This window comes from Chroicocephalus ridibundus, chromosome 7 (genome assembly GCF_963924245.1).
Source record: "Chroicocephalus ridibundus chromosome 7, bChrRid1.1, whole genome shotgun sequence".
NCBI lineage: Eukaryota > Metazoa > Chordata > Aves > Charadriiformes > Laridae > Chroicocephalus > Chroicocephalus ridibundus.
The window spans coordinates 50,180,166-50,207,510 of record NC_086290.1 but is presented as its reverse complement, the minus strand read 5'-3'; the positions used below and the strand labels follow the sequence as shown (position 1 = coordinate 50,207,510).

At 59.9% G+C, this 27,345-nt stretch overlaps 2 protein-coding genes across 3 annotated transcripts in view; both read right to left on the bottom strand.

Annotated features, from left to right (window-relative positions):
• The window catches only part of CLUH (clustered mitochondria homolog), a 39,330-nt gene extending 36,244 nt beyond the window's left edge, over positions 1–3,086 (bottom strand). The window contains exon 1 of one of the 2 annotated variants that reach the window (XM_063340566.1): positions 2,886–3,086. In XM_063340566.1, the coding sequence (XP_063196636.1) occupies positions 2,886–2,988 (103 nt within the window). In that variant the 5' untranslated portion in view covers positions 2,989–3,086. Of the gene's footprint in view, positions 1–2,009; positions 2,143–2,885 lie in introns of those variants that run through there. The other variant, XM_063340567.1, reaches the window with a different exon arrangement.
• A 1,460-nt stretch (positions 3,087–4,546) lies between these two features.
• Positions 4,547–26,844, bottom strand: CCDC92B (coiled-coil domain containing 92B). The gene is made up of 4 exons (XM_063341939.1): positions 26,720–26,844; positions 20,047–20,200; positions 15,589–15,636; positions 4,547–11,473 (listed from the first exon to the last, which is right to left on the bottom strand). Exons 1-4 carry the CDS (start codon positions 26,762–26,764, stop codon positions 10,869–10,871), a joined length of 852 nt encoding a protein of 283 aa, XP_063198009.1. The 5' UTR covers positions 26,765–26,844; the 3' UTR covers positions 4,547–10,868.
• Positions 26,845–27,345: the final 501 nt, after the last annotated feature.

Here is a 27,345-nt window from a genome sequence, read left to right as displayed (position 1 = left end):
CCTTCACAGCAGTTTTCCATTAACACCTGCATTCTCCGCTTTTTTAACAGAAGATGTGGCTGAAGATATGTGTGGACTGGAAGAACGGGGACAGAGGGACATATCTAGAAAAAGCAAATATTCAGGCAAGGCAAGGTTGAAAAGCATTTTATGGTAGCCAGACGCACTGCTAAACTTGCACGTGAGATAAACTTGTTCTAAGGCAGTGACAACTACAGGAACTGAAACAATCCAAGAAACGCTGCACACAATGGCTGTCTCTCGATCTCGTGCTAGCTAATAAGAAAGGTAACTTAACCCATAACTGCCCACATCAGAAATCATTACAGGAACCCCAACTGTTCATGTTTTTGTGAACATGAAGGATGGAGCGGCCCAAACAGTTTTGTCAAGCATGGAGGCAGACAGGAGCAGTCACGGAATCACGGAATCTTCAGAGTTGGAAGGGACCTCTAGAGATCATCTAGTCCAACTCCCCTGCTAAAGCAGGATTGCCTAAAGCACATCCCTCAGGGCTGCATCCAGGCGGGTCTTGAAAATCTCCAGAGAAGGGGACTCCACAACCTCCCTGGGCAGCCTGTTCCAGTGCTCCGTCACCCTCACCGTAAAGAAGTTTTTCCGTGTATTTGAACAGAACTTCCTATGTTCCAGCTTGTGCCCATTGCCCCTTGTCCTGTCACTGGGAACCACTGAAAAGAGCCTGACTCCGTCCTCCTTAAACCTACCCTTTAGATACTTGTAAACATTAATCAGGTCCCCCCTCAGCCTTCTCTTCTCCAGGCTAAAGAGTCCCAGCTCTTTCAGCCTTTCCTTATAAGGGAGATGCTCCAGTCCCATAATCATCTTGGTTGCCCTTCGCTGGACTCGCTCCAGTAGTTCCCTGTCCCTCTTGAACTGGGGAGACCAAAACTGGACGCAATACTCCAGTCATCAGCCCTCTCGCCTTTTAGAGACAGACAAAAAACAACACCCAAGTCTCGACGCCTGGCACAGCAGAGCCAGAAGCCCCCTCGGAGCCTGCCCACTGCCCAGCGGCACCGACACTCGCCTTCAGACAAAGCAGGGTGCCCCAGATGGGTGCTCCGTGAGCTATGCAGGCAGCAGCGGGTACATCAGAGAAGAAGCTGATTTTCCTTGGCAGAAAGAGAGGCCTGGCAACCAGAGCCCGTAATGCCAGTGCGGACAGGCTGCCCCCACTTCTACCTGGGAGCCATGCGCCAGAGACACGGCCTCAGCCCGAGGCTGCCAGACAGGACAAGAGCCTTCCTCCCCCTCCTCCCCAGACCCACCAGGTGCCTGAGCAATCATGCCGTGCTGCAACACGGGGAGGGTTTTTCCACCTCCCTACCTCCTTCGGCAATCAGCTTGTGCCCCGAGAGGCAGGGATTACACGGCGTAACTTTTTAACCCAGTTGCTGGCACTGCAGGCCTGACGCCTGCTTTAAAACCCAGCACGGGGAGGCGAGGGGGGAGGCTTCCAGCACTGCCCTCCCCACTCTTGAACGGCGTCCAGCCTGTTCCAGCACCAAACGCCAATGAACTTTGCTTTAGGTGACAAACTTCAAAAATTTACCTCGCTGCCATAAAACCAGGGGAGGGAGGAAGTGGCGGGTTACTCGCTCAGCAGATACAAGTGCCTCAGGACGAAGGCCGGCCACAAACCACGCTGCTTCTGCCCTTTTTCTTGTACGTTAAACATCAGAGGAGGCGGCTGAGGCTGTTAAGAACGCTCAGGACCGTAACTTCTTGAAGATACAACACACCAAATCCAGCAAAACACAGAGCTGGGGCAGCCTGCAGGGCTGTGCCCCGAGTCCTGGGGCAGGCGCTGGGGACAGTCAGCACATGGGGCTGCGCCTCGTCCCTGACCTGAGGCACTCAGGCTCTCATTTAAAGCAAGAGCAACCAGCAAATAACGAGTTAAAACGCATAATTTTCAGCTGAGGTTTCGCACAAGCCACCTGCCCTTCCCAGAAAAACCCAAGTTCTTACTTTTGAGTATTTCCTACCGTGTCAGTGGCTCCGGTGTCCCAGACTCCCGGGAGGACCCAGCTCTCTCCTACCTTCTGCAACAGACAGGCCACCGTCCATGCCGGGGGCAGCGCCCGCACCCCGCACACGGCTGCGCCCCGCCGTGCCCTCGACGAGCCGGGCACCCGGCGACCCTTCTCCGAACCGCCCCCCGCCCCGGGCTCGGCCACCGCAGCCCGCCCCGCGCCTGCCGCCACCGGCGCCCGTCTCCTCGCAGCCGGGCGGGCCAGGCCCCGGGGAGCACCCGCCCCGGCCCGCTGCGCTCCGCCGCCTGCGGGGCCCGGGCAGCGGCGGGGCCGACCCGGGGAACGAGCAGGGCCCCGGAGCGGCCGCTCCCCCCCACGCGGCCGCGCGGTGGTGCGGCCCGGTGAAGGTGACCTTCACCGGGGCCCGGGGCTCCCCGCTCCGCCGGGACGGGCCCGGCCGGGGGCGCTTCTCCGGGACGGGCCTCGCCGGGACGCGGACGAGCAGCGGGAATCACGCGTCCCGGCCCCGCTGCCGGCGCCGCGGCCTCCGTCCCCGGGGACACGACAGGCTTGCGCGGAGCCTCCCCGATCCGCGGAGCGGGCCCCATAGCCCAGGCACGGCTTCCCCGCAAGAAACGGGGGTGCCTGGACCGGGGAAGGGGATACGGGAGGCCGACCCCCGTGGCGGGGCGCTCCGGCGGGGTCTCCCCTTGGCGGGACGAGTTGACAGAAGCCCCCCCGCCCCGCTACCCCAGCACCCCGCAGGGCCCGGGAAGGGGGCGTCGGGCCTGCACCGGACACCCCCGGTACGGCCAGGCAGGCCCCACCAGGCCCCGTTTAGGCCCGACCCTCCGCCGCAGGCCCCCACAACCCGTCCTCCCCTCTTACCGGAGCGCTGCTGGGTCACCCTCCCGCGGCTTCCCGGTTCCTCCTGCTGCTGCTCACCGCCCGGCACAGCGGTCGGCGGCATTTCGTCCGCTTTAATCACCATTTTGGTTTTTGGGGGGGACGCGCCCGAACCCCGCGCCCGCCCGCCCGCCGCGAAGGACAGCGCCGCCCGTTCCAGGGCCCCACGTGGTTCCCCCGCAGACCCCGGCGCTACGGCAAGCCGCCGGGGACCAACCTCCGCGCCCCGCCGGGCAACGCCTTAAAGGGGCCGCGCCGCTTTGAAGGTCACCGGCAGCGGGCGACAGCATTCGGCCCCGCGCCACCGGCACGGGGATGGGGCATCCACAACTTCTCTGGGAAGTCTCTTCCAGTGTCTCACCACCCGCAGCCTAACAAATCTGACATGTAGACGTGGTGCTGAGGGACGTGGTTTAGTGGTGGGTTTGGGAGCATTGGGTTGGTGGTTGGACTCCATGATCTGGTGGTTGGAGTCCATGAAAAATCCAACCTAGACGATTCTATGATTCTATAATTCTGAGACCAACCTAGACAATTGTATGATTCTATAATTCTGAGACCAACGCGGACGATTCTATGATTCTAAGACCAGGCTGGACGGGCCTTTGAGCAACCTGCTGGAAGGGGCTTGGAGCTAGGTGGTCTTCAAGATCCCTTACAACCCAAACCATTCCATCAACCTTGGGGCTGGCCGCAGCCTACATCCACCAAGAGATGCCTGCCCCAAAGCCATGCAGGACAGGCCTCACGGGCCCCGCGCCACCAGCTTGGCTTGGTGTGGGGCTCCCTGACGGGCCAAAGGGTTTAGTGAGGGGGGTCAGTCTCTTCTGCCAAGTAACAAGTGACAGGACAAGAGGAAATAGCCTCAAGTTGTGCCAGGGGAGGTTTAGGATGGATATTAGGAAAAATTTCTTCACAGAAAGGGTTGTCAAGCATTGGAATGGGCTGCCTAGGGAAGTGGTGGAATCGTCATCCCTGGACGTATTTAAAGGACGGGTAGACGTGGTGCTTAGCGATATGGTTTAGGGATTTTTTTGTCATTTTTAGGTTGATGGTTGGACTCGATCTTAAATGTCCCTTTCAACCTAGGCAATTCTATGATTCTATGGAGTCTCCTTCTCTGGAGATATTCCAAACCCACCTGGGTGCGTTCCTGTCCAGCCTGCTCTAGGTGAACCTCCTTTGGCAGCGGGGTTGGACTAGATATCTCCGAAGTCTCTTCCAACCCCTCTGATTCTGAGATTCCGTGACCCCACCCTGGCTACACCCTCCTTTCAGGTAGTTGTAGAGAGTGATGAGGTCTCCCCTCAGCCTCCTTTTCTCCAGGCTGAACAACCCCAGGTGTCCCAGGTCTTGGGCACCTCCAGGGATGGGGTATCCACAAGTTCTCTGGGAAACCTCTTCCAGCGTCTCACTCATTTGTTACCCTCACCGTAACAAATCTCTTCCAAATATCTAAAGGTCCCTTCCAACCCAGACGATTCTATGATTCCTGTAGCCCCTTTAGGTACTGGAAGGGGCTACAAGGTCCCTGGAGCTGTGAAGGGGCTCCGGGTGCCGAGGCAGGAGTCAGTCCCGGGGACCAAGACGCAGATGTCCACGGTTTGTGACTGGAGGTGCTGGGGCAGGACAGCACAACCCTCTGCAGATTTCAATCTCTTTATTAAGAAAAAGGCATATTACAATGACTCCTAAAGTACAGCTCCATACTCTGGGTATTAACGCGTTTTGAAAAGCACTTGGTTAAAAAGCGAAGTCGACGTTAACATCGTCCTGGCGAATAATGGTGTCATGTTGTCAAAGAACATTCAAATAAAGCAGAGCAGTGTCAAACCTTTGGCATCTGTCCCACCGCAATGGCTCTCCCCAGCACGAGGCACAGGCTTTTATTGTTCTCAGCTGAGCTTCACAAGCTCAGCCAAGGAGAATATTTTTGCTCCCACAAAACCGCAGCTGCTCTGGGGCCGGAGGAGCCGTACCCAGGGGTGGTTCCCTCCCCTTCCCTCTGCCAGAGCCTTCCTGGGGTCCCGAGCGTGGCTCCAGCCGGGCAGAGGCAATGTCCCCACCTGGGGAACCTTGTTGTAGCCTTGGTAAGGACTGGGATGGCAGCGACCTTCTGTGTGACCTTGGAACACCCAAGCGAATACGGACAGTGCTTGTCCCTGCAGGGCCAGGGCTCAGCACCTTACCCAGTCCCTGGGCGGAGAAAGGGTCTGGTTTTTCAGACATACAAAGATTTGAGGGATTCCCATGGCCTAATAGTCTCCTTCCTGCTATAATCCCAGTGACAGGAAAGGGGATCTTTTTCGGAAGCCACAAGATCAGTGAGATCTATCGGGAAGAGGCAGGAGGCATCACCACACCCCGAGGAGGACCAGGGGCCGCTTGGGCTAGCGTTGGGCGCACATCTCACACTGGCAGCTTCGCGACCCCGGTCCTGCCCGGAGGCGTGGGGGGAGGGGGGGTTAAATGAAGGGATCCGATGTGGTGGCGGTACCAAGTGTCACGCTCCCTCTCCCCCTGCCCGCAGCCCCTGGCTGCATGGCTGCAGCAGGGAGCAGGGATGGCAGCATCACTCAGGGCCGGTGCCGGCAGCGCTAGCCGAGCAGACAGGCAAAAACCCGGCCTTGGCGAGCAAAGGGCAGCTTGTAACCAGCGAGGACATGTGTCACTTTTATCCTCATGCTTTGACGGGCCGCGTTGTCTGGCGGGATCCTCCGCGGCTGCGGTGCTCATTGATCCCAGGTTTCTCCTGCTCACCCAGCCCCGGCACACCAGCATCGCTGATCTTATCCACAACATGAGGCAAACGACGGACGGGAGGGAGTTTTCTCTCCCCTCCTTCGCCTTCCCTGTAGGACTTGGCAGCCAGGCACCGACAGTGCAAGAGGGTGACAAGAACAGACGTGCACCGAGGCGGCTGTGGCGTCACTACAGCGAGACCGGCTCATCGGGGCTGGTGTTCCTGGAGAAGGGCAGGATGCCACGGCTTCACCAGGGGAGCAGGAGCCAGCACACAATGTTGCACACGAGGCACCCGAAACGTTCACCTAGCTCCTGAAAAATCAAAGTCCATCAACGTGCTGCTGATTTACTTTCCTCGGGGGGAGAGCCAGGCGGGCGGCGCTGCGGTGCTGCCACTCCTCTGCCTCCTGGGAGCTTGTTTTGGGGAACACGTGTGCAGGGATGCTCTGTGCGGAGCAGGGTGATCCCCGACCACTGCTGGCTCCGGGTCTCCAGCTGCCTCAGGTGGGGCATTTCTTGCTGCGGTGCTGGCAGCTTTCCTGGGCATCCAGGAGAGACCACCCCAGCCCCTCCACGGCCCCTGCATAACACCCACTGGCTCTGCCCTGCCCTCACTTCGCTGCAGTGGTTTATAGAAAGCCTTGATCTCTGCCTCGGACCAACCTTCCCCCGGGCAGCAGGACCGTGCCCCGCTGCAGACAGGTCCCTGCGCGGTGCTGTGCCGCAGCGGGAGGGTCACGCAGCCCCCCGCGGGGGTTTTGGGGAGCGGCTGCGCGGTTCTGGCCCTCGCAATGGCACCCTCACAGCGGGGACGGGAAGGATGCAGCTGGGAGCGCTTAGATGAGCCCCAGCAAACACATTCAGAAATATATGGCTTTTTAATTCACAGGGTGAAGAGGGAGAACTTCCCGGTCAGTCTGCCCTGGGCTGAAGACGTCCAGGGGAGCCTGCCCCGAGTCACCAGCACCAGCTCTGCCTCTCGGTGCCACCGGCCCCGCCACGGCTGCAGCTGCAGCTGGGGGAGCAGGCGCATCTCCTCCCCACCGCTGCTTGCAGGCCTGTACAATTTTGAGTCGTCGCTTTCTGAGAGAGCATTAGGAAAAATAATAGTATGGAAAAGAGAGATTAGCAAACCCAACACATCAAATCCACGAGCCTCTGCAGAGCTGCAGAAGGAACGGGGGGGTGCTGGGGAGAGGTGCCCGGCTGTTAGTCTGCACGCAGAAAGCTCACAGCACAGTTGTGATTTATAGACATAAGACATTGTTTAACAACCGAGCGTTATTGCTATGCATCCACTTCCAGTCTAATCATTAAGCTTTATGAGTCAACATTAAACATCGCTTGTTCCACACAAAGCATGTAGGTGTCAGCGGTTACGCTCCTCGGTCCGTGTGCGCCAGGTACACGGCACAGGTCCAAGCCCCGCGCGCCCTTTGGACTCCCACGGAGTCCGGCAGCACCGACTAAATGCACCTGCAGATCCCTGTTACACCTCGCAGGCTAAGGGCTAATTTGCAGCCCGAGCCTGGGGGGGTCTGTAGGAGCCCCCTGCCCAGGGAGCAGAGGGCAGGCACTGCCCCGGCTGCTCCCGCTCCCTGGGGCTCACTGGGGCTAACAGCGGCCCACTCATTGGAAAATAGGATCGCTGTCTTTTTGTTCCCCCCCTTTTTTCCCCCCCCCCAGATCATTTTGATCTATTTGATCAGTTTATATAAATACAAAGATTAAAATAATTTATCTCAACATCATTTCTATTACAATCATACAGTGTTTTCCCTTTAAAACAAGTGCGTGTATATGTGTGTGTGTGTGTGTGTATATATATATCAGTGTATATATAGTATCTCTAGAGCTCCCCCCCCCAAGAAAAGCAGCAGGGACGGACGCAGGTACAGCGTGCAGGAGCTGATCCTTCCTGCTCCGAGGCAAGGGTGCCCAGGGAAATGCGCAGGGCTCGCCCCAACGGCTCATTTCCAAGCACACTGCAGTGGGACGAAGCAGGGGAATCGGGGTCCTCCCTCTCCGCCTCCTTGGGAACCGGCCCCCCCTCGCTGCAGGCAGCCCTGCCTGCACGCCCGAGGGCCGCGGGGCTCGGGGCCTGCCCGGCTGCCCACAGACCCCAGGGAGTACCGGGAGGAGGGAGAAGCCATCGGGGGAACTGGAAATGAGATCGACTCCTTGAGCAAGCTGCTAATTAGCGGTGAAGAGGAAAGGGTCCTGCAGCTCAGACAGGGTTGCTTCATTTACATACTAGGCACTAAAAATGATGATTGCTAGGAAGGTATTTACACAGAAGAAGGATCATACCTCTCCCTCCCCTCTTCAATGCTCAGGTCTGTCATGAACACCATGATCTTATCAAGGATTTTATAATAAAAATGCAACATATTCTGTCTATCAGGATTGTCTAGGAAGGTGAGGGGAAAGCAGCTGTGCACACCACAGCTGCAGGGGCAGCCAAACAGCGCAGGGACATGTATCACCCTCTCTCGCGTTAAAAGAGAACAGAGACGAATCCTCAGCAGAACCTCTCTGAACCTGAGGCCAAACAGCGCCTCACTTGCGCGACACCACCAGGACGGGGTGGCCGCGATGCTGCACCCCGGGTGCTGCCTGTGCAACGCAGCAGGAACTGCTTCTCGCCGCCCCCCGCTCTGCCTCCGCGGGGGTGGGCGACAGCGGGGCCCCCAGAGCCCCCAGCACCCACAGGCTGCCTTAAATTGCCTTGCAAAGGGAAAGACGTAGGAAGCCCTCCGCCGCCTGACCTAGAGCTGGGCTCAGGGCTTTTCTCCCTTGTGCAACTGTACCCAGGTGCTCACCTCCAGCTGGGCATCACCGATGCCCCCCATGCTGCCCCCGCACCCCCTCAAGAAGGCAACAGGGTACGTGAGCACCCTGTCAGGGCTCTTTGTGGCCTTCTGCAGGGGGGATGACAGTCAGGGAGGGCAGACAGGAGCCAGCGGGAGCTCTGCTGGGCTCTGTGCTTCCGAGGCAGCAGCTCTGGCTGCCAAAATTTCCCCTTGGGGCTTTGCCTTCGCCGCCAGGAGCTGCACACTTCTGCAGGGCTGCAGCCAGGGTGTCCGCTCCCTGGGCCCTTGCTCCCTGCTCTTGCCCAGGCACACTGGTGCTGGGCTTCTCCCCAGACTCAGGGGTGCGTTAGAGACCGTGGCAGGAGCTGGAGAGGGGGTCCCAGCCCCTTGAGGCTACCCTGGGGGGAGCAGGAGGGGTCTTGCCCTCCAAAGCCTGGCTATTCACATCACAGCCAAAGACAAGCTACAAAAGCTGCTAACTTCTGTCCTGCTAGTGCAGCCGGTGCGCTTCGGGGTTTGTTTTTACCAAAGAGCTGGCCTAGGGACTGTTGCCGAGAATCTCGTAAAAGCATTTTAATATAGTATATAAATATTGAACTACAAAAATAGACACCTCTGACTGCATGGGCACGCTGTGGCTGAGCTCGGGCAGGCTAAGCCCGACTGGTCTATGAGGGCGATGTTTTTGAAGAGGTTTCAAACTGAATTGGAAGGAAGGAAACAGGGTCTGATCACAGCCCGCGGCTTCCCCCAGCCCGTGCCAGCCGCGGAGGCAATGGGGGTCCCACGGGAGGCTGCTGCCCACGGGCCGGGCAGGATGCCAGCTGCGGGCAGGGGCCAGGGCTCCTGGCTGGCACCGCTGCCCCAGCACAGCTGCGTGGCCAGGCCGGCCAGGGCTGGTAGCCAGACCACAGGGGCAAAAACCCTGCCCATCCTGCAGGTCCTGCAGAGACCTTCACCCTGCCCGGCTGCCGGAGTTGCCCTCGCCTCTCCCTGTTTCTGCAGTTTCAGAACACCCAGGGAATGGATGTATAAAGCTGATGGTTTGGTTTGGAGACTGGGCAAGGCTGCCCCGGCGGGGCGAAGGCTGCTGTGCTGGGATGGACTGGGAAGTGGTGGAGGAGGACTGGAGAGCCTGGCGGTGCTGGGAGGGACTGGGAGGCAGTGGAGAAGGACTGCACGGCCCCGCAGTGATTTGACCCTGGGGGATGTGGCAAGGAACACAGGTGAAGTGGCTTTTCCAGCCTCTGCTCCTCATGGAAGCTGAACCTGGGGCTGGTGTGGCCCCAGCAGGTTTCCGTGTACCATGGTGCACGGTCAGGAGCACATTCCTCATGTGGCTGCTCAGTTCTGTGGGAAACCCAGACCTGGCTGTGGATGGGGCTGAGAGCCGAGATGCCGGTGCCCACACCAGACCTGCCTGGCACGGGGGGTGCAGGTCACAGCCCTGCTCCAGCGGCACGTGGAGCAAGGCTGCAGGGGCGAGGAAACACACGAGGTGTCCGGCACTGGTGGTCACAGCTCACGGCCAGCTGCTCATCCAAGTCCTGCATCTAAATGTAACAGGGAGAAATCCATGTTAGAGGCAGCCGAATCGCTGGACAGGGGAGAGGGGTCTTGGCTGGCACGGCTGCGCTGTCTCCATGGAGGGGGAACCCTCCTGCACCTGTGGGACTGACTGTCATTCAGCTGCCTCCATCCCGGGGGACCTTCCTGGTGATGTCTGGGGCTCGCTCCAGCCCAGCCCTGCTGCCGGCGATGCCCAGGGCTGGAGGCACGGCAGAGATCATCCCGCAGTGCCCAGCCGTGTACCGCACAGCCCGGCACTCACTGCTGCACGCCCACCTCCCGGCACCCCCGGCCGGGAAAACACACCCGGCGTCCGCTCGAAGGGCAGCAACAGCAGAAAGATCTCATGGCAGAAATGCAGATTTTCTCTCTTCTTTTTTCTTTTCTTTTCTTTTTTCTTTTCTCTTTTCTTTTCTTTCTTCTTTTCTCGTCTTTTTTTCTTTTTTCTTCCTTTCTTCCTTTTTCTTTCCTTCTTTCATTCTTTCTCCTTTTCCTTTTTCTTTCCTTTCTTTTTGTTCTCCCTTTCTTTCTTCCTTTTTCTTTCCTTTCTTTCTTCATTCCTTCCTTCCTTTTCCTTTTTATTTTTCTCTCTCCCTCTCTCTTCCCCTTTCCCATTCCTCGGGAGCTCCAGCTCAGCCGTTCCCCTCCGCCGCCCGCTGCGGGCTTGCCGCCGGCCGCCCCGGCTCGGGCCCCTGGGGCGGGGGCTCCTGCGGGCTGCCCGCGGGCAGGGCAGCCGCCTCCCGCCGCCCCTTCCCCGCCGGGGAACGAGGGCAGGCACCCCCGGTGCCGCCGGGCTCAGGCCTCCCCGCCCGCTCGGGCCGCACCGTCCCCTCGCCGCCTACTCCCGGCCGCGGGGGGCCCCGCGGGGGCCGGGCCCCGGCCTCTTGCCGGGCTCGCCCTTGCCCGCCTTGGCCCTGCCCGCCGGCTCCGGGCCGGGCTGCCGGGGCGGCCTCTGGGCCCGGGGGGCGGCGGCCGTGCCGGGGGGCGGCGGGCGCTGCGGCGGCCGCGCCGCGTAGAGGAAGAGGGCCGGGTCGGGCATGGCGTCCTGCTCCTCGGGCGGCGGCTCCCGCGGGCGGCGCGGCGGCGGCGGGCGGTGCCCGCGGCGGCGGGGCCGGCCCTCGGGCGGGGGCGGCTCTGGGGGCGGCTGCGCGGCCGGGCGGGGGCCCGGCAGGCGCTGGGCCGTGGCGTGCAGCTGCAGGGAGAGGTAGGCGGCCGCCTCCGTCTGCTTCTGCAGCTCGGTGTCGAGGATGGTGACCCGGTGGCTCCGCCGCTTCAGCTCCTCCAGGAACCGGCGCTCCTTGTTGCGGAGGCTGGACCGCAGCGCGGCCACCAGCGTCTCCTTGTGCCGCAGCTCCTTGCGCAGCTCCAGGTTGTCCTTCTCCTTCTCCTGCAGCTGGGCCTCCATCGCCCGGCACTTCTCCTCCAGCTCGCGGTCCAGCACATCTGCGGGGGCAAGGCGCAGAAGGGGGTCAGAGGAGGCGGTGGGGGCTCAGCCTCAGCCCGTGGCTCCCAAAGCGTCCGCGCGCTCCTGACGGGGCTGTGGGGGCTCGTGGATGTGGCTGCCGGCATGTCACAGCAGGGCCACCGAGGCTGCTCGGGCGCCTCTGGGAGCTGGGGCTGCAGAACGGCCCCAGAGCTGCCGGAGCGTGGGGCGGGCAGGCAGGGGAGCCCCCGGCAGCCCCCAGCTGCGGGGCTGCGGGCACAGCGCGATGTCCAACACCCCAACACAGGGGGAAAGCAAAGGCGGTTTCAGCGGAGGACGCTGTTGCCATGGAACGTGCTGCCTCTCCCTCGCTGCAGCCCCATGCTGCAGTTTTAAAATTTCCCTAGGTAACTGGTTTTTCACCCTAAAAGTGACTTTTGAGTGTGTGGAAGCAGAGGGCACAGGGGAGCGTATGGGCTGGGGGAGAAAAGGAAACATCTGCAGTGAAACCATCAGCCCAATTTAGGAGAGGTCATCAACCTCAAGCCCCAGGACTCTGCAGCCTGATTAGCAAGGATGGAGATGCTGATGCAGGATTACGGAGGAGCCAGGTGGTGCCTGGCGAGGAAGGAATCCCCACCCCGGGTAGGAGGAGTGGGCTCAGGGGGAGCATTCTGGGGGGCAGGATGGCCAGGCTGCCCTCCCCAGCTGCTGCGTGCTCACCACGCCGTCACTCTGGTCACCAATGCCTGACCTGCTCGTCCTTCTGCTCCTGGCAGCAGCCGACGGGGCGCGGACAGGACTTGTTAAAACAGAGGTGCTGCATCGAGTGGCAGGTTCCCCACGGCTCCCACCACCCCCCCTGCCCTTCCCACACCCCAGTGGGTGACGGACGCCCTGCCTGCCCCGGCCCTTCTGAGTCACACCACAAGCACCCAAAAGAGCCTGACTTTCACGTGGGGCCCTGCACGTGGCTGCTGCACGCCCTGCACCGTGTGGGCTCCCTTCTACCTGCCTGCAGGAGAACGCCTGCCTGACATCCCCACCACCACCCATCCATCCATCCCACTCGCCATCCAGCCTTCCTCCATCCCACCCACCATGGTGGTGTCAAGAGACTGCATTCAGCAAACACCTGTACAGCAATTCGGGTAACCAAACTGCATTTCCCCAATCGCTTCTGCCTAACGACCTTGAAAGGCTGGAGGAGGTGAGGGGTGGAGGAGAAGCGTGGCAGCCACAGAGGCTCATGTCGTGGTGACTCTCTCCGCTTCTCTGGGCAGCCTTAGCTCCGCTGTGGACATGCACTGAAGGTGTGTCTGTATGTGGGCAGCCAGGTCCTGCCCCATGGCCATGTGCAGGTCCACGGGGACCCACTTCTGCACACCAGACAAGGTGTCCCCATGCCGTAGAGGGGCAGGGCTGGCCTGAGCACCCCCACCCCGAGAAGCTACTGCAGGCTGGCCTGGCTGGGAGCCCTGTGTGCTGGGCTCCCTGGGGGGCTGCAGTCCTCTGCGGCTGGTGGGGCAGCGCTTGGGACAGCGAAACTGCCTTGGAGGAGATGCATCGGAAGGATGCTCTGAAATGGGAAGTAGGAGACAGGAGCATCGCTGGCAGCCAGATTTCACCTCCTCTCTGCACCTCCTCTGGGTGGGAGGGAGTGGGGGACAGTGTCTCAAACTGCTCTTGTCCTCTGCCAAAAAGCGTTACCATCTCCAAAAGATGCTGCTCGCGCGGGGTTCTCATGGGACCCCGGGGACCTGACCCAGGCACAGGTTTCCCGTTGCAGCTGCTGTGAGCTCATGACCGGCTGCATTCCCCACGCTCAGCCCTGGGAGGTGTCTGGGGACACCTGGGGAGGGGGCACATCCCGCCCGCAGGTGCGAGGTGGCAGCTGGAGCACCCGCGCGCGGGATTCGCACCCCTGCGGTGAAGGGGCTGGGCTCAGCGGGTACCCGGACCGCTGGGCTGTGCGGCCGCGCCGTGAACCCGGCGCAGGCTCACAGGGGGCCCGGCCGCCCCAGTGCACCCGCCCTGCCTGCATGGGCTCCTGCCCCTGGCAGCCCCTGGCAGCGAGCTCCTGCGCCAGCCCTTGGTGGGGCACGGGGAGGGGAGCGAAAGCTGCCCGCTGAGGCTGGCACCCGCCTGCGCTCAGCCCGGCCTGCCCAGGCCTGCTCCCATTGTCTGCAATAATCTCTGCTTTTTACGATACGATTTGCAACCGCTTTATGGCCTCCGCTCCTAAGTGTCTGCTGCAGAGGAAAAAATGCTTTATAATGAGATCTTAAGGGAGGCAGTTGCACACGGTAATTATTACGAGTGGCATTTGAAGAGCAATCATTTGATGGCATCTTAAATTAGGTGGTTGCCCCATAAACGTGGCAAACATGATCCTGCTCTTCGTAAGCTGTTAAAAGGCTGAAGGATGAGCAGAGACCTGTGGGTGGGATTCACTGCAAATTATGGTCTGTGACACACTGATGGCACCCAGAGGGCTGGACACGAGGCCTTCCCACCAGCAGCAAGCCCACCCGCGCAGGGCAGGGACCCCGGGCTTGGCAAGGGGGGTGTGAGCTGGAAATGGGGGTCTGCTGGGGGCTGCGATGGGGTGAGATGGTCTGGGTGGGCAATGCCCACTGCGCATCCTCCTCCTGGGCACGGCCCCGTGGCTGGGAGCCCCACATCCCCCTGGAGCCGGCCACGGTGCTGCCAAGGGACAGGAACCCTCGTGTCTCCGGTGAGGGTGGCCCCGTGCGCCCCCAGCACCGCCAGCCCTGGCTCTGAGGATGAAGCGCAGGCTGGGGCTTGGTGCCAAGCACCGTGCCCGGGCAGTGCCAGGGATGAGTTTCAGCTTCATCCCTGGGACGGAGGAAGAAGAGGATCCGGGCTGCTCACAGAGCATCCTCTGTCGGCCACGGGCATGCAGGCACCTCTGCCTGCCCCTGCCTGCCCCGGGTGCTGTTGGAGTCGGGGACACGTCACCCAGAGCTGTGCGGTGGCATCTGCTGGCCCGCAGGAGCAGTGTGTCAAGGGCAGTCTCAGCCCGTGCCCCTCAGGACAGAGGTAAGGCCAGGCAGGACGGACCCCAAAGGGGACACCGACACACACCCCCTCCCCGCCGGGCGGTGGATGGAGCAGGGCCATGGCCCCAGCCAGGTGGTCAGTGGGAGCCCGGGGGCACCGCAGCCTGTGGGCCTCGCTGGCCACAGTTCACTGCCCAGAGAGTTGCCCAATGCATCCCGCTCGGGCGCCAGGCTGGCCGGACTCTGCTCCGCGGGTCAGGGCTGCGGGGGTGTGTGCGAGACACGGGGAATGGCTGCATCCGCTTCCAGAGGACGGGTAGGGCAGAGGATGCTCAGGAAGGGGGGATGCTGGCAGCGGGATGCTCTGCCCGGGCTGTCCCTGCTCCACTGGCGTGTCCATATGCAGCTGGGCACAGCCCAGCCTGCAGCCAGCCCCCTGCTCCCCCTGCTCCCCTGGGTGGCCGGAGGGGACAACGCGATGTGCTGTGCCTTTTGGGCAGCTCTCTGCTGCTGGGATGGTGCCTGGAGCTCGCAGACATCTTCCGTGCACCAAGACTTTTCTCCCCCTTATTTTGGAATGTGAAAGATTGTTTTGTGGGCAAAACTGAGTGTTTGACGAACCAAAGGTGCTGGGGGATTTTCTGAATCAGCGTCTGGATTGCAGCGGGTGAGGGGAGTTCGGGGGGGTTGGGTAATGTCCGTGCTGGCTTTTCCCTGGGGCTGGGGGTTTGCAGGCTTTGCGTGCCGCCCTGGGGGGCTGTCTCAGGGCTTTAGCGAGGCCAGCCCAGGGACGCTGCCTTTCACAGCAAAACTCCCCCGGGGGGCTGCCCAGGCTTTAGCGAGGCCAGCCCAGGGACGCTGCCTTTCACAGCAAAACTCCCCTGGGGGGCTGCCCAGGCATTTCGTGGGGCTGCCAACAGACTCTGAACGTGCAGGGTGAGCTCCCGGCCGCAGCCCTGCCTTCAGCCCAGCCGTGCCCTGCCGATAAGGTCCATGTCCCCTCCCTGGGCCACCCCAATGGGCCCCTCCGGCCGCAGGCTCTTTGGGCAGCCACCCGCCCCCCCCTGCACACTCCCCCTTATCTTATCTCGTGCAAAAACGTGTGCTCTTACCTTGCTGGCGGGCTTCCAGCTCTTTTATTTCCAGGTCATGGGTGAGCTCTGGAAGAGAAATCAAACAGGAGTGAGAAGGCGCATCCCACCCATCCTGTGCGCTCCCTGTGTCTCCCCCTGCTCCCCGCCGGGGCGCTGGCAATCACCGTGCCTGCGGCGCTGCCTCTGCCCAGCCCACGGAGTGAGCGTGGCCATCTCAGATGAGCCAAAAATAGACAATTTCAGCAATTTGTATGTTATTAAGCAGCCTTGGGATCTGGCACCTGCCATGGCACTTGCCCCTGCGACGTGGCCAAGGCAGTGTCTGCAGGTCCTGCCACAGCAGAGTGGGAGGCTCCATTTCTCTGGCAATACCTTTTCTTTTTCTAAGAGAGTTGCTAACCATTTTTGGAGCTTTAAATCAGGACAAAGAGCAGAGCAACGGACTGAAAATAGACCAAAGTGTAAGCTGCCCCCCCAAGTATTTCATAATTTACTGCTTCTAGGCTGATCTCTGCCCCTGCAAGTGGGATGGCATGGTCCCTGCACGGAGCCCGCAGAAGGATGCTGCCCTGCTCCAGGGACAACGTGAACCTTCAAACCCTCCTCATCCTGGCACGGGGGCTGCGGGTCTCCTCTCGCCGGGCGGAGGGGGGCAAGGCAGCAGCAGCGCTGGAGAGGAGCTGCCGTTTGCGGGACGTGGCCCCCAGCCTCCACAGGGCTCCGCAGGCTGCTGGATACAGACGTGCCACCGCGGGATGTGGGCTGCAGACCTCGGGCACCGCAAAGTGTCCCTGCGACTGAAGTGTCCCCAGCCCAGGACAGGGCAGCAGTGCTGCGGGTTGGGGCACAGACAGCCGCGGGCAGAGCTGCCCCGTGCCCACGCTGTGGCCGGGAGCAGCAGCAGTGGCGAGGGCAGTGTCCTGCGGGCATGAGCCCACCCTGGGCAGCCCCTGCCCGCCTGCTCTGCCCTGACACACTGCCTGTTCTCTGCCTGCTCGCTGCCTGCTCGCTCTCTGCCTGCACTTTGCCTACTCGCTGCCAGCTCTCTGCCTGCACTCTGCCTGCTCTCTGCCTGCTCTCTGACAGCACTCTGCCAGCTCTCTGCCTGCTCGATGCCTGCACTCTGCCAGCACTCTGCCAGCTCTCTGCCTGCTCGCTGCCTGTCTCTGCCTGCTCGATGCCTGCACTCTGCCTGTCTCTGCCTGCTTGCTGCCTGCACTCTGCCTAGCCCCAGGCTACTAAATCAGCTCACAAAGGGCAGCGAGGGAAGGAGCTCAGGGACATTCCGCAGTTCACTTCAACCTGCACTCCTCTACAGTGTCTTTTGAACGTATCACCACGGCCCATCAAACCGCCAGCAGATCCAAGGGAAGGAGGAGGAGAAAGGCAGCAGCAGCATTTGGTTGTTTTGGGGCTTTTTCCCCCCCTGAAAATGAGTTCAAATGGTTAAGCTTTGCCCTACATTTTTCTTTTAATCTGCTTTCATGTTGACTCTAATCCTCACCGCTGCCATGCTTCTGAAACGGAACGCTTGGCTCAGGCTGCTCTGCCTGTCTTGGAAAACAAATCTGTAGTGAGAAGGCAGAAGTAACTGAGAAAGTAATGCAGTTTCTGGAAAGCTTTCAGCACTCCTGACTGCCCCGTTGGAAATCAATGGCGACTGTGTTATTTTTCTGAAGCTAAAATAATAGGTTTGGAGTCTCAGATATATTTCAAATGAAAACTAAAGTAGTCGCTCATTTCCAAAGAAGACATGGCCCTGCTGAGTGAGTGCAGGGCACGGGGATGACGCACAACCAGGGTCCTTCTGCGCTGGAGCCACGGGGGCTGGTGGGACTCTTTCCCGGTGCTGTCCCCATCACCCCCAAGGGGCAGATCCAGAGGACAGCATGCCGCAGGGCTCTCAGGTGCTCCCGGCCTCCACGGGATGCAGCTGCTCTGCACTTCTGTATCCCGCCTCCCACACTGCTGGCTCCCAGCAGCATTCCTGCTCAGCCCCGGTGCCTCCGGGTGTCCCCTGCACAGGGACATGCACTTCAGCTTCCCTGGTGCAGGATGCGGCCGAGAAGGGCTTTGTATTCCCTGCCATGGGTTAGGACACAGGGGTCTGTCCTGCAGGAGCCCCCCAACCGCAGCTGCCCGAGGGCCTATGATGCTCTCGGAGTCGGCTGTGTGCCCCTTGGCGGGGCCAGATGCTCGCAGGCAAGCTAGAAATGGGTTCATTTAAGATACGGCTGATGTAAACATGTTGGGCTTCCCTTTGCTGCCTGGGAGGACCGTCCCGGTGCCCCGCCGTGTGAGAGCGCAGAGGGACCGTCCGACAGCCCGGCCAGCTTTGCCGTCCACGGCAGGGATTCCTCCCCAGACCCCGCTCCGCTCCTGGCACCAGCCATCCCGCCGTCGTTCTGCTAACACCGCTGAGCAGGCTAATTATTGCCACAAGGCTCGAGCTCATCTTCCAGTAAAAGGAGAAACAGAAGAGTCAGAGAAATCTATTGCTATTTCTGCTGTGTTTATACCTTGCAAGTAAAATGGGAGTGGGAGGGAAGCCAACTCTCCTCTGTAATGCGAGGCTCGTTCCAATAACTGAATCACAGCACGGGGCTCTGGGCTGCACTACCCTCCTGCAAAGCCTCCGACCGGGACCACAGGGCTGCGGGGCTTCGCTGGGGCCGGCTCTGCCCTGGCCCTGCAGCGAGGACTGTGGTATTTGCCCAAAGCAGCCACCCCCTCCTCCTGCCCGGGTGTCAGGGGCTCCGGGGGCTCCGTCTCGCTTTCAGCCCTTGCTGCTCGATGGTGGGGGCTCTGAGGATGCCGAGTGCAGCCGGCAGGGACTGCCCTGGGTCCAGAGGCAGCAAACCTGGGGATTTATTTACTTGAATAAGGTCCCTTATGGACACACTGCTCTGCTGCTGGATCCAGCCCGGATCCAAAGGTGCTGACTTGCTGCATGACCACCCCCGGGACTCCCCTGGCTTGGCTCCCACTCGGAGCCGGCGCTCCCTCCGCCGCTGAGGGCTCTGGCGCCTGGGAACTGCCACTGCTGCCGCTGCGGGCGGACGGAGCTTCTCGGGGCTGAGTAGGTGGCAGCTGAGAAACGGAGCGCTGCAGGAGGGTGGGTGTTTCCAACGGCGATGCCTCGGGGAGACCGACGGGATGGTGTGGAAGTTCGGGTCTAACACAGCAGCTCCAGGGCAGGCGGTGCCGCTCCGCAGGGCCACAACGGGGGAAGCACCGACATACCGACCCCTCTTCCCTCTTGCAAACAGCCCCACCAGGTAACGGCATTCAAACCATCAGCAAAGGCATCTTAAAGCTAACCAGGGGCTTTGCCCCCATCGCTCCTACTAGAAAGGCGTTGCAGAATCCCACCCCTCACAGCAGACACTGCTGTCATTCAGCCGCACTGGGGAGGAGATCACTAATAACCAGCTGCGTAATGGGCTGATTTCTGCCCCTGGGGACTCAGAACCCCCCAGCCTGTCCAAGAGCATGAGAACTCTGCTGTCTTACCTATCTGGAGAGGCTGTAGATGAAGCCATTAAAAGAAAACAATTAGAACAGCAAAAGCTCGGTAAGGGTGGGGGGAAACAGACAATTCTATCAATGCAGACATGTCTTTGTTTCCCAGGAATCAGGGAGGACGAGAGGCTGGAAGACAAGGAGCAATTAGCTACCGCTGAATTATTGATGAGAGTGATGGCACAAGTTGGAATGTGTCGGTGGCGGGCAGGAGGCCGGGGAGCCGTCGCTCTCTGGCCAGGCTGAAGGGGAGGGTGACATTGATGGCGTTCAACCCTCCTCTTTCCCTTAGCCCACTGGCATCTGGGAGAAATGATGAACTCCTTTCACATTTTAATGACCAAAATACCTCTGCGGGCACAGAACAAAGGAGGAGAAGGCAGGACCGTCTTGCTGGCTAATGCTGGTTTTTTCCCTCTCCTTACCCTGCAGCCAAACCGCTGCAAGGTGCAGGAGCACGCAGCCAGGGAGGGTGCTGAGCTCCTGGGGATAACCCTCACCCAGGAGCACGCCCTGAGCAGGAGAACAAAGGGAGAGGGTTTTAACGATGGACTGTCAACACAGACTCCTGCCTTATCACCCACCCGGCCAGCTGATGCCCAGAATAAAAATCGCTCTGGTTCTTCAGTGTGGCGGCTGGAGGAAGCTGCTGGCACCCATTCCCAGAGGTGTCCCATTTTAGAGGGACTGATCCACACCAGATTTGGTGGCCACGTAGCGTGGTCTGGGGGGGGGCTGGTGGCACCCGCACCAGCGGTGCGAACGGGAAGCTGAAGGGGATCCCCTGGTCCCACACCAAGCAGGATGCCCTGCACCTTGGCGCTCGCCTCCTCCGCGTCCTGCCAAACGCCAGCGTGAGCTCCCGCGAGCCCCATGGTGCCAGCAGGAGCTCTCCTGCCCAAGGTGCCCCGTGGGCACGCAGCTCCCACATGCCGTGGCCACCCCAATGCTCACCTGAGCAGTGCTTCTGCAAGCGGAGGATCTCCAGGTGCAGGTCATGGAGCAGCTCCATCTGCTCCTTCTTCAGGAAAGAGATGTGCCGCTGCACACTCTGGATCTGGTGCTCCAGGGACACGGTCTCCATCGCAACCAAGTTCACAGTCCAGGCCTGCGGGGAGTGGAGACGGCTCGTGATCAGACACGCAGCAGCATACCGGGCTGGTGAGCCCCGTCCCCGGAGGCCATGCTGGGCAGAGCCCACTGGGTGCGGGGTGGGTGACAGCTCTGCTCTACCCTTGCCAGGGGGATGCGGCTGTGGGTGAAGCAGCCCTGCTCAGATCCCCAGGGAACGGCCCCCAGCCACCCCACTGCCCCAGCGCCTCTCGGGCCGGCTCCCGTCCTGCCCGCGCTCGGGTTGGGAGGCTCAGAGCCTGCACGAGCAGAAAATGCTGCCGCATGGACCCTGGCATCCGAACGGCTGGTTTCTATTTTGAATTTGGCCCTAGGAAATGTGTTATCACTGCGCAGGACTACATCTGGGACAGGATTGCTCCCCGTAGTCCCCAGGTGGGACTTGCACCAGGCATGATTTTGGCTCTCGTTTGACAAGCCACGTATTACGAAGCAGTAACTGCAGCGAGAGATCTAACACATGAAAAATACAATAGGCTCCGTCTAACCCGGTCAGTGTTATGCGGCGAGGAGGGTCATGTTGTCTTCCAGAAGAAGAAACGTCTTCCCCGGTTATTCGCCCGGCAGACAAGAGCTGCTGTCAGTCCTGCGCCGGGCGGCTCCGCCGGTGGTGGGGGTCCGGCACCACGCGTTAATGACTTCGGCAAAGCAGCGGGGCGAGCTGCCTACCTGTGCCGCTGCACCGGGGAGATAAAAATAAACCCCTGAAAGAACCCTTAATCCGGGGAAACACCATTTCATACAAATGTGGAATCCATCCTTACTCCCCGCACCCAGCCCAGGAGGAGGGGGAGCTGCAGCATCCCGAGGTGACAGTGGGAAGATGTTTTGCCATCCAGCCCGAGGGACAGCATGCATTGTCCCATCCCTGGGAAGCTGCTTCCATTCCCTCCTTCGTCCACGTCTGACTTCAGTTTTCTTTCTATAGAAACTTCAGAATGCAGCGAGCGCTTTGGCTCGTGTTTACGGCATGCCCAGCTCGCTAATGTAGTGCATTTTAAGATAATTCCCGCAACCTAAATCAAATCAAACTGCATTTAAGCTCGATTCCACAGTAAGCGATCTTGGCAGTGCCCCGAGTTCAAAGCTTTGCTCTTGCCAAAGCCTCTCCAGACTCGCGAAACCCCCACAGTCAGGTCTCCCGTTGCGTGAAAGGGGGGAGGGCGCAGCGAGGTTCCAGCACTGGTGGGTTCGGGCTGCTCCCTGCTGTGCCCCGCTGCTGTGGCATCACCCCACGGCCCCAGCCCGCCCTCACCGGCCATGGCTCCTGGCACTGGCATCACCCTTCTTGTCCCCAGCCCGGCGGCTCTGCCGACACAGCTTGTATAGCCATGGCCACCGTGGGACCCATGGGGGACATCCCCCCTACGTACAGGAGATCGCTGTGGGCCCTGCAGTTGGGGAGAAGGGGTCACGGCACAAGGTGACGCTGCCTCCACACCACCCACCCCTCCCCTTGGCCCCCTCCTCCCTGCCAGCTCTGTCACCCCCCCTGCAAGGGGCTGGTGCTGCTCTGCCTCCCGGGGTGCTGGGGGGGGGGGGGCGGGGGGGGCGCTCTGCTTTGCTGCACCCCCTGCAAGCCCAGCAGCCAGCCGTCAGCCTGGCTTCCCCAGGGGACGTCTCAGTTGCGATGCCCTGAGCCAGACCAGTGTCGGGGCCGCTGGAGAGCTGCGGTGCTGCTGTTCCCCTCCTGCAGCCAGGCTGGGGTGTGGGGGGGCAGAATGGGCACCCCGACTAGGGACACTGGGGGTGCACAGGCCGAGTTAGAGGCAGCTACAACACCCAACTGCCAGGTGAATAAGTAGAAATCATAGAAACTGTCTTCTCCTGCAGTTGCCCCCTGCTCGAGGGGTCAGACCCAGCTGTGCCAGGGGGCTGGGGGGCCGTCCCCCACACAGGGCTGGCTCGGGGCGCGCTCTGCAGCCTGGGGTGCGTCTGCCTGCCGGGGCTCTGCATAAAGCCTAAAATAAGAATATTGAGTAATGGGAGCTGGCTTTGGCATATAGGGGGATTGTCACTGGGGTTTTTTCATCTCCCAGGGAGCCATTTCTGGAGGCAAAATAATGAAATTTGGAGTTTGAGGATGGCTCTGCTCTTCAGGGAATGAAACGCTCCGAACACTCACCCTGTGGATGCTGTGATACATAAAAGCAACAGATACAAAGGTCCCACTTCTCATTTAAGGTGCTTATTGTGGGAGGTATGATTTATACCAGCTTAAAGCTTCCCTGTGGGAACAATGTCACGTGAGTGAAAACAGCCCCGGCTCAGCCTGCGGAGTCCTGCCCGGCTGAAGGTAAGGTGTGTATGGAAACCACAGGCATTTCCAGGAACCCCAGGGATCTGCGGTCCCCTAATGTGTGGCATTTTAAAATGGGTCGGGGGGAGGAGCGTGGTATGGTATGGTGTGTGAAAGCCAGCTCTAAACTTTACTTCCTAATCGTTCCTATTCTTTGTGGCAAGGTGACGATTTTTAGGTCTCGTAAGTCACCTGGCCTTCCCTGATGGCACGGTGATTAATAGACAAGAGAGCTGGCATTCGTCCTCTGCACTGTGAGAGCTGGCAATGCTGGGGATTCGTTAAGTGAGGGGGGGGGGTAATTTACTTGTGCCAGTGCAACAGCTATGGAAGTTATCTGGCATCTGCTGTAGGCGAGGAACAGAAACCGTCCTCCGGCACGTCCCCTGCTGCCAGCCCTGCCTGCGGGGGGCGGAGGGTGCCATGTGCTGGGCTCCGGAGCAGCTTCTTGATGGGAGCTGTGGCACCTCATCTTGGGAAACGATGGAAAGTAGGTTGGACGAAGCCCAGGGAATACGTAGTGCTATTTTCAAGCACTTTGTTCTGTCTAGTTGAAATGTCTTTAGTAGACATGGCTGCAAATTTTCCATTGAACTTTCCCTCCTCCCTTTAAGTGGGAAATCACCCATTTTACCAATAAAAATGTCTTCCTTTAAAAATAAATAGTTGATAAATATCAAGAAAGTCAAAGTAAAAATATTGTGGAATTGAGATCTGTTGTCCCTGATTTGGAAGGTAAAAAGCCTGCATAATTTACCTGGGGAGGGGGGGAAAGTCTGTTTTCACAATTGCTATGGGAAATCCTCGGTGGGTTTGGATCAGCTTTGCCTACCCAACGTGACTTTCACCCTGTCCCTCGAGAAACAGCTCTCAGCTGGTGGCAGGAACGTCCGAGGTGTCGTGTCTGGGGGACAGCACCTCGTTTTGCCCACGAATGGAACCCCCGTGGGCGCTACGGACAGTGGGGCAGGAAGGGCAGGAGCTGCCTTTGCAGGGAAACGGGGCCATGGCCGGACACGGTGGCACTGCTGCCTGCAAGCAGAGATGGGGGGATCCCTCCTGAGCCCCTGCAACGGCAGCCCGGGGGGCCGCGGGCTGTGGCTGCTGCTGCTCTACCACCCCATGGCCCCCGTGGGCGAAGGCAGGAACGTGCCGTTCCGCTCCCCAGCCGTTAGACAGCCGTGTCACAGGTAACGATGCAAGAGCCAAGAGTTATTAACGAAGCTGCAATTTAGTCCTGAGGCTTCCAGAGCATCTGTGAGCCATTCCAGCATCTCTAACATTACCAGAAGGGTGGATGAACTCTCGCCTCGCCGAGGCTGTGTCCACCCAGTACCCCAAAGGCTTCCAGAACCAAACGCTCAACAACTGATATCTTCCCTCCGTTGCTCTGATGTCAAGTGGAGATTGCAGAAGCATTTTGAGCCTTTAGAACCTATAGTTTGATGTGTGGCTTTGGTCATTTCACACAGCACGATCACTTGGCAGGTGCTGGGAGTTAGCAGGGATTAGCTGCTGCTGCCGGCTGACTTAACACTTTACTAGACCGTTGCATCTCCCAGCGAACAATGCCAGAGCTCCCCATCTTGAGGGCTTCAAAGCACCCAGCAAGGGCTGATGACCATGTTTCTATGTGGTGAAGCAAGGTGGGAACCTTCAGTCTGTGTCAGAGGCATGAGAGCCAAAGCACAGCGACTCCCAGGGATGCTAAGAAGCACCAGGTCCCTGAGCCCCAGCTCCCGAAAGGATGGTTGTCTTGCAGCAAGTAGGGATGGGGTTGGAAGGGACCCTGCTCTGATCCCTGCCTTGCTGCTGTAGCTGTTATTTTTCTTTTCCAGACTAGTTCTAACTTGCCAAAGCAACTGGTGGTGGAAGCCTTTGCAGCGACCACGTACTCTGTGGCTTTGAGGAGTTAAGTATGAGGTTACAACTCTAGAAAACAACGTCATTCACAATAAAAGCCAAGGGTAAGTGATAATCCTCTTTAGCTTGAAGGATGCTCTGTGCCCTTGTGCTTCTGACAGTTGTATATATACACACACACAGAGCTGGAAAGGAGGCAGCCGTCAGCTGAATGGTGATTTTGCCCCTATTCAAAGGTGACACCTACAGTCTGAGCTGGCCCCTTCTCCCTGCAGGGCTGTGGCCAAACACTGTCTCCAGTTTTGGAGACTGGGCATCCAAGGCACTTTGCTCCATCACTGAGAGCTTTCCAGGACCAAGTTTCCCTTGCCGACCATCTAAGACTTTGAGCACAGGACTCCCAGGACAGACACTTGGACTGGATCTTTAGCTTTAAAAATGCACGTTTAGTATCTTAACCCTCAATGGCAAATTTACTCAGAGAGACTGTGAAAGCTTAGCTGGTAAAGTGCTGGGTAAGTCAGAGGAGGCTTCTGGGCTGCTGAGCACAAGCAGTCCATGGGAATCTGCGTGAGTGCAACCCATGAACACGAACATGGGGAGATGTTCACCAGGAATAGGCGAGCACACTCCAAAATGGGTCTTGGAGAGCTGCTCCCTGCAGAGAAAGCTTCCCCACTACGCTTGGCCACCCCCTGCCCGGTCCCTTGGCAGAGCCTCTCCAAGCCCGGGATGCGGGCGCCCGGCCACAGCACTGATTTGGGGGGCAGCAGTGCTGGGCTCGGTCTCCTGGGTGATCATGGGCACACTCTCACCTCCTGAGCCTTCCTGTGGGCCTGCCCCTGCCTCTAAAACATTTTTTTTTTCCTCACTCCTCATCTTTTCACCATGTCTTTGGGACAGGCACGTTGGGAGTCCCGATCTCAGCTGGGTGTTTCAAAGTGCTATCAGAAGACCACAGTGAGATTCACAATTTCACCCCAATTTATCAGAATTCTTATTTCACAAACCAAAATGACTGAAGAAGACTCTTGAAGCACCTACAATGACCAATTTAGTTGCAAGCCTACTAAGATCTGATTTCCTTTGCACAGACAGATTGTTTGAGAATTTGCTTACAGGGTAAAACTACACTGAAGTCTGTTATTTAATGCTAATCAGAATCCTCAAACTTTGACCCAAGAAAAAAAACCTCAGTTCCTGATGATGCAGTTGAAAGGCAGATACGGTATTGCATGTCCACATACCCCAGCACAAACACTGACACACGGAGATCCAGCCCTTATCCGTGTAATCATTTTTCCCCATAAATGGCAAATTAACTAGGAGTCAGAGGGCACAAACAAGGTTTGCAGGAACAGGTCAATAATTTATCCTGCTGTGGTTGCCAGCAACCCCCTCTCCATCGCATTAAAACATGTGCAGGAATAAACACTGATACATATTAGAAATCTATACTGCTTAGTATTTATGACCTCATAGAATATGAACACAAACTTTGCAACAATGTCACGAAGCAAGTATGTCTTTAAATGTAAGGCAAATAAGGCATCAGGAAGCTAAGAAACTTGCAGAAGGTCACAGAGGTAGTGGCAATACCAGGAATAGAAACTAGAGGTGAAATCCTGGCCTTGGGAAAGTCAGTGGGAAACCTTCCCTGGTCTCAGCAGAGGCAGAATTACACTCAGAGTCCTGTTTGCTATTCATTATCTACCAGTATCTATTTAAAGATAAAATCAGTACAAACGTTGATTACAGATTATTGCGTTTTCTCGGAATTCTCTAAACACAACTGCCTGACTAACAGCCAAAGCTGAAGCATGTCATTTGGCTGCAGATGCTGAAAGCAAGGCCGTGTTTGCTCCCGCTGGCTCCGGGGGAATTAACTATGGATTCAGCCCTCCGTCGGGAGCAGAATTTGGCCCACCACCAACGCTTTGAGTCAATCACCATCGTAAGTCGGTGATCCCCGCGGTGCCACCTTGCACTTGGGGAATTTTGGAGCGACGCTTGCTGGCCCCCGCCTGGGTCCTTCCGCAGACTTTGCGGGCGCGGAGGGGCAGCGCCGCTCTGCACCGGGACCGGCTCCCCGCGGCGGGAGGAGAACGAGACCCGGCCGGGCGGGCACCGGCGGAACCGGCTCCCGGGAGAGGCGCACGACGGGCTGCGGGCAACTTCTGCCGGGGAGCGGCGGAGGCCCTGCCCCGGCGCGCTCCCCGCTCGCCCCGCAGCGCGGCGGCGGCTCCCCCCGGCTCCCCGCCCCGCCGCCCGCGCCCCGCCGGGGCCGCCATCCCCGCGCCCGGCCCCGCCGCGCCCGCCGCCCCGGTCCCTTACCTGGGGGGAGCGGCGGGGCCCCGCGGGGCGCCCGCTGGGCGTCATGGGGCGGCGGCGGCGGGGCCGGGGCCGGGGCCGCGCCGGGCTCCCGCGCTGCCCGCGCTGCCTGCGGCGGCCCCGCCTCGCCCGGCCCGGCCCGGCCCCGCCGCCGCCGCCGCCGCGCCGTAAACAGGCGGCAACGTGACCGGAACTGGGGAGCTCCGCGGGGCGGGGGGCGGGCGGCGGCGGGGACCCGGCCCCAGCGCCGGGGACGGCCCGCCGCGGCCCGGCCGGGGCTCCGCCGGCACCGGGGGGGACGCATCGGGGCCAGGCCTCGGCTCCCCCAGGACCCTCCAGCCGGGCCGGGGCTCGGCTCCCCCGGGACCCTCCCGCCCGCGCGGGGCTCGGCTCCCCGGGACGCCCCGGCCGGGCCCCGGCGCGGTGCCGCTGCCCGCCGCTGTCCGCGGTGCTGAAGCCGCCCGCCCGGCCGCGGAGCGCGGGGCCCGTGGAGACGAGGGCTAGGGGTCGGCTGGGAACCGGCAGCGTCCGCGTCCCCTGCGGGGTTTTTAGTGCCGAGGCGGTTCACGGGGGGAATGCGAGCCAAGTGTGGGGCGGAACCCCCTTCAGCGAGGAAATCGGTGGGAAGA

Excerpts from the sequence above, each read along its gene's own strand:
- CCDC92B (XM_063341939.1), bottom strand. The coding sequence starts at position 26,764 with ATGACGCCCAGCGGGCGCCCCGCGGGGCCCCGCCGCTCCCCCCAG. Across the intron at positions 20,201-26,719 it reads GGCCCCGCCGCTCCCCCCAG|GCCTGGACTGTGAACTTGGT; the intron begins GTAAGGGACCGG and ends CACTCCCCGCAG. Across the intron at positions 15,637-20,046 it reads CTTGCAGAAGCACTGCTCAG|AGCTCACCCATGACCTGGAA; the intron begins GTGAGCATTGGG and ends TTTCTCTTCCAG.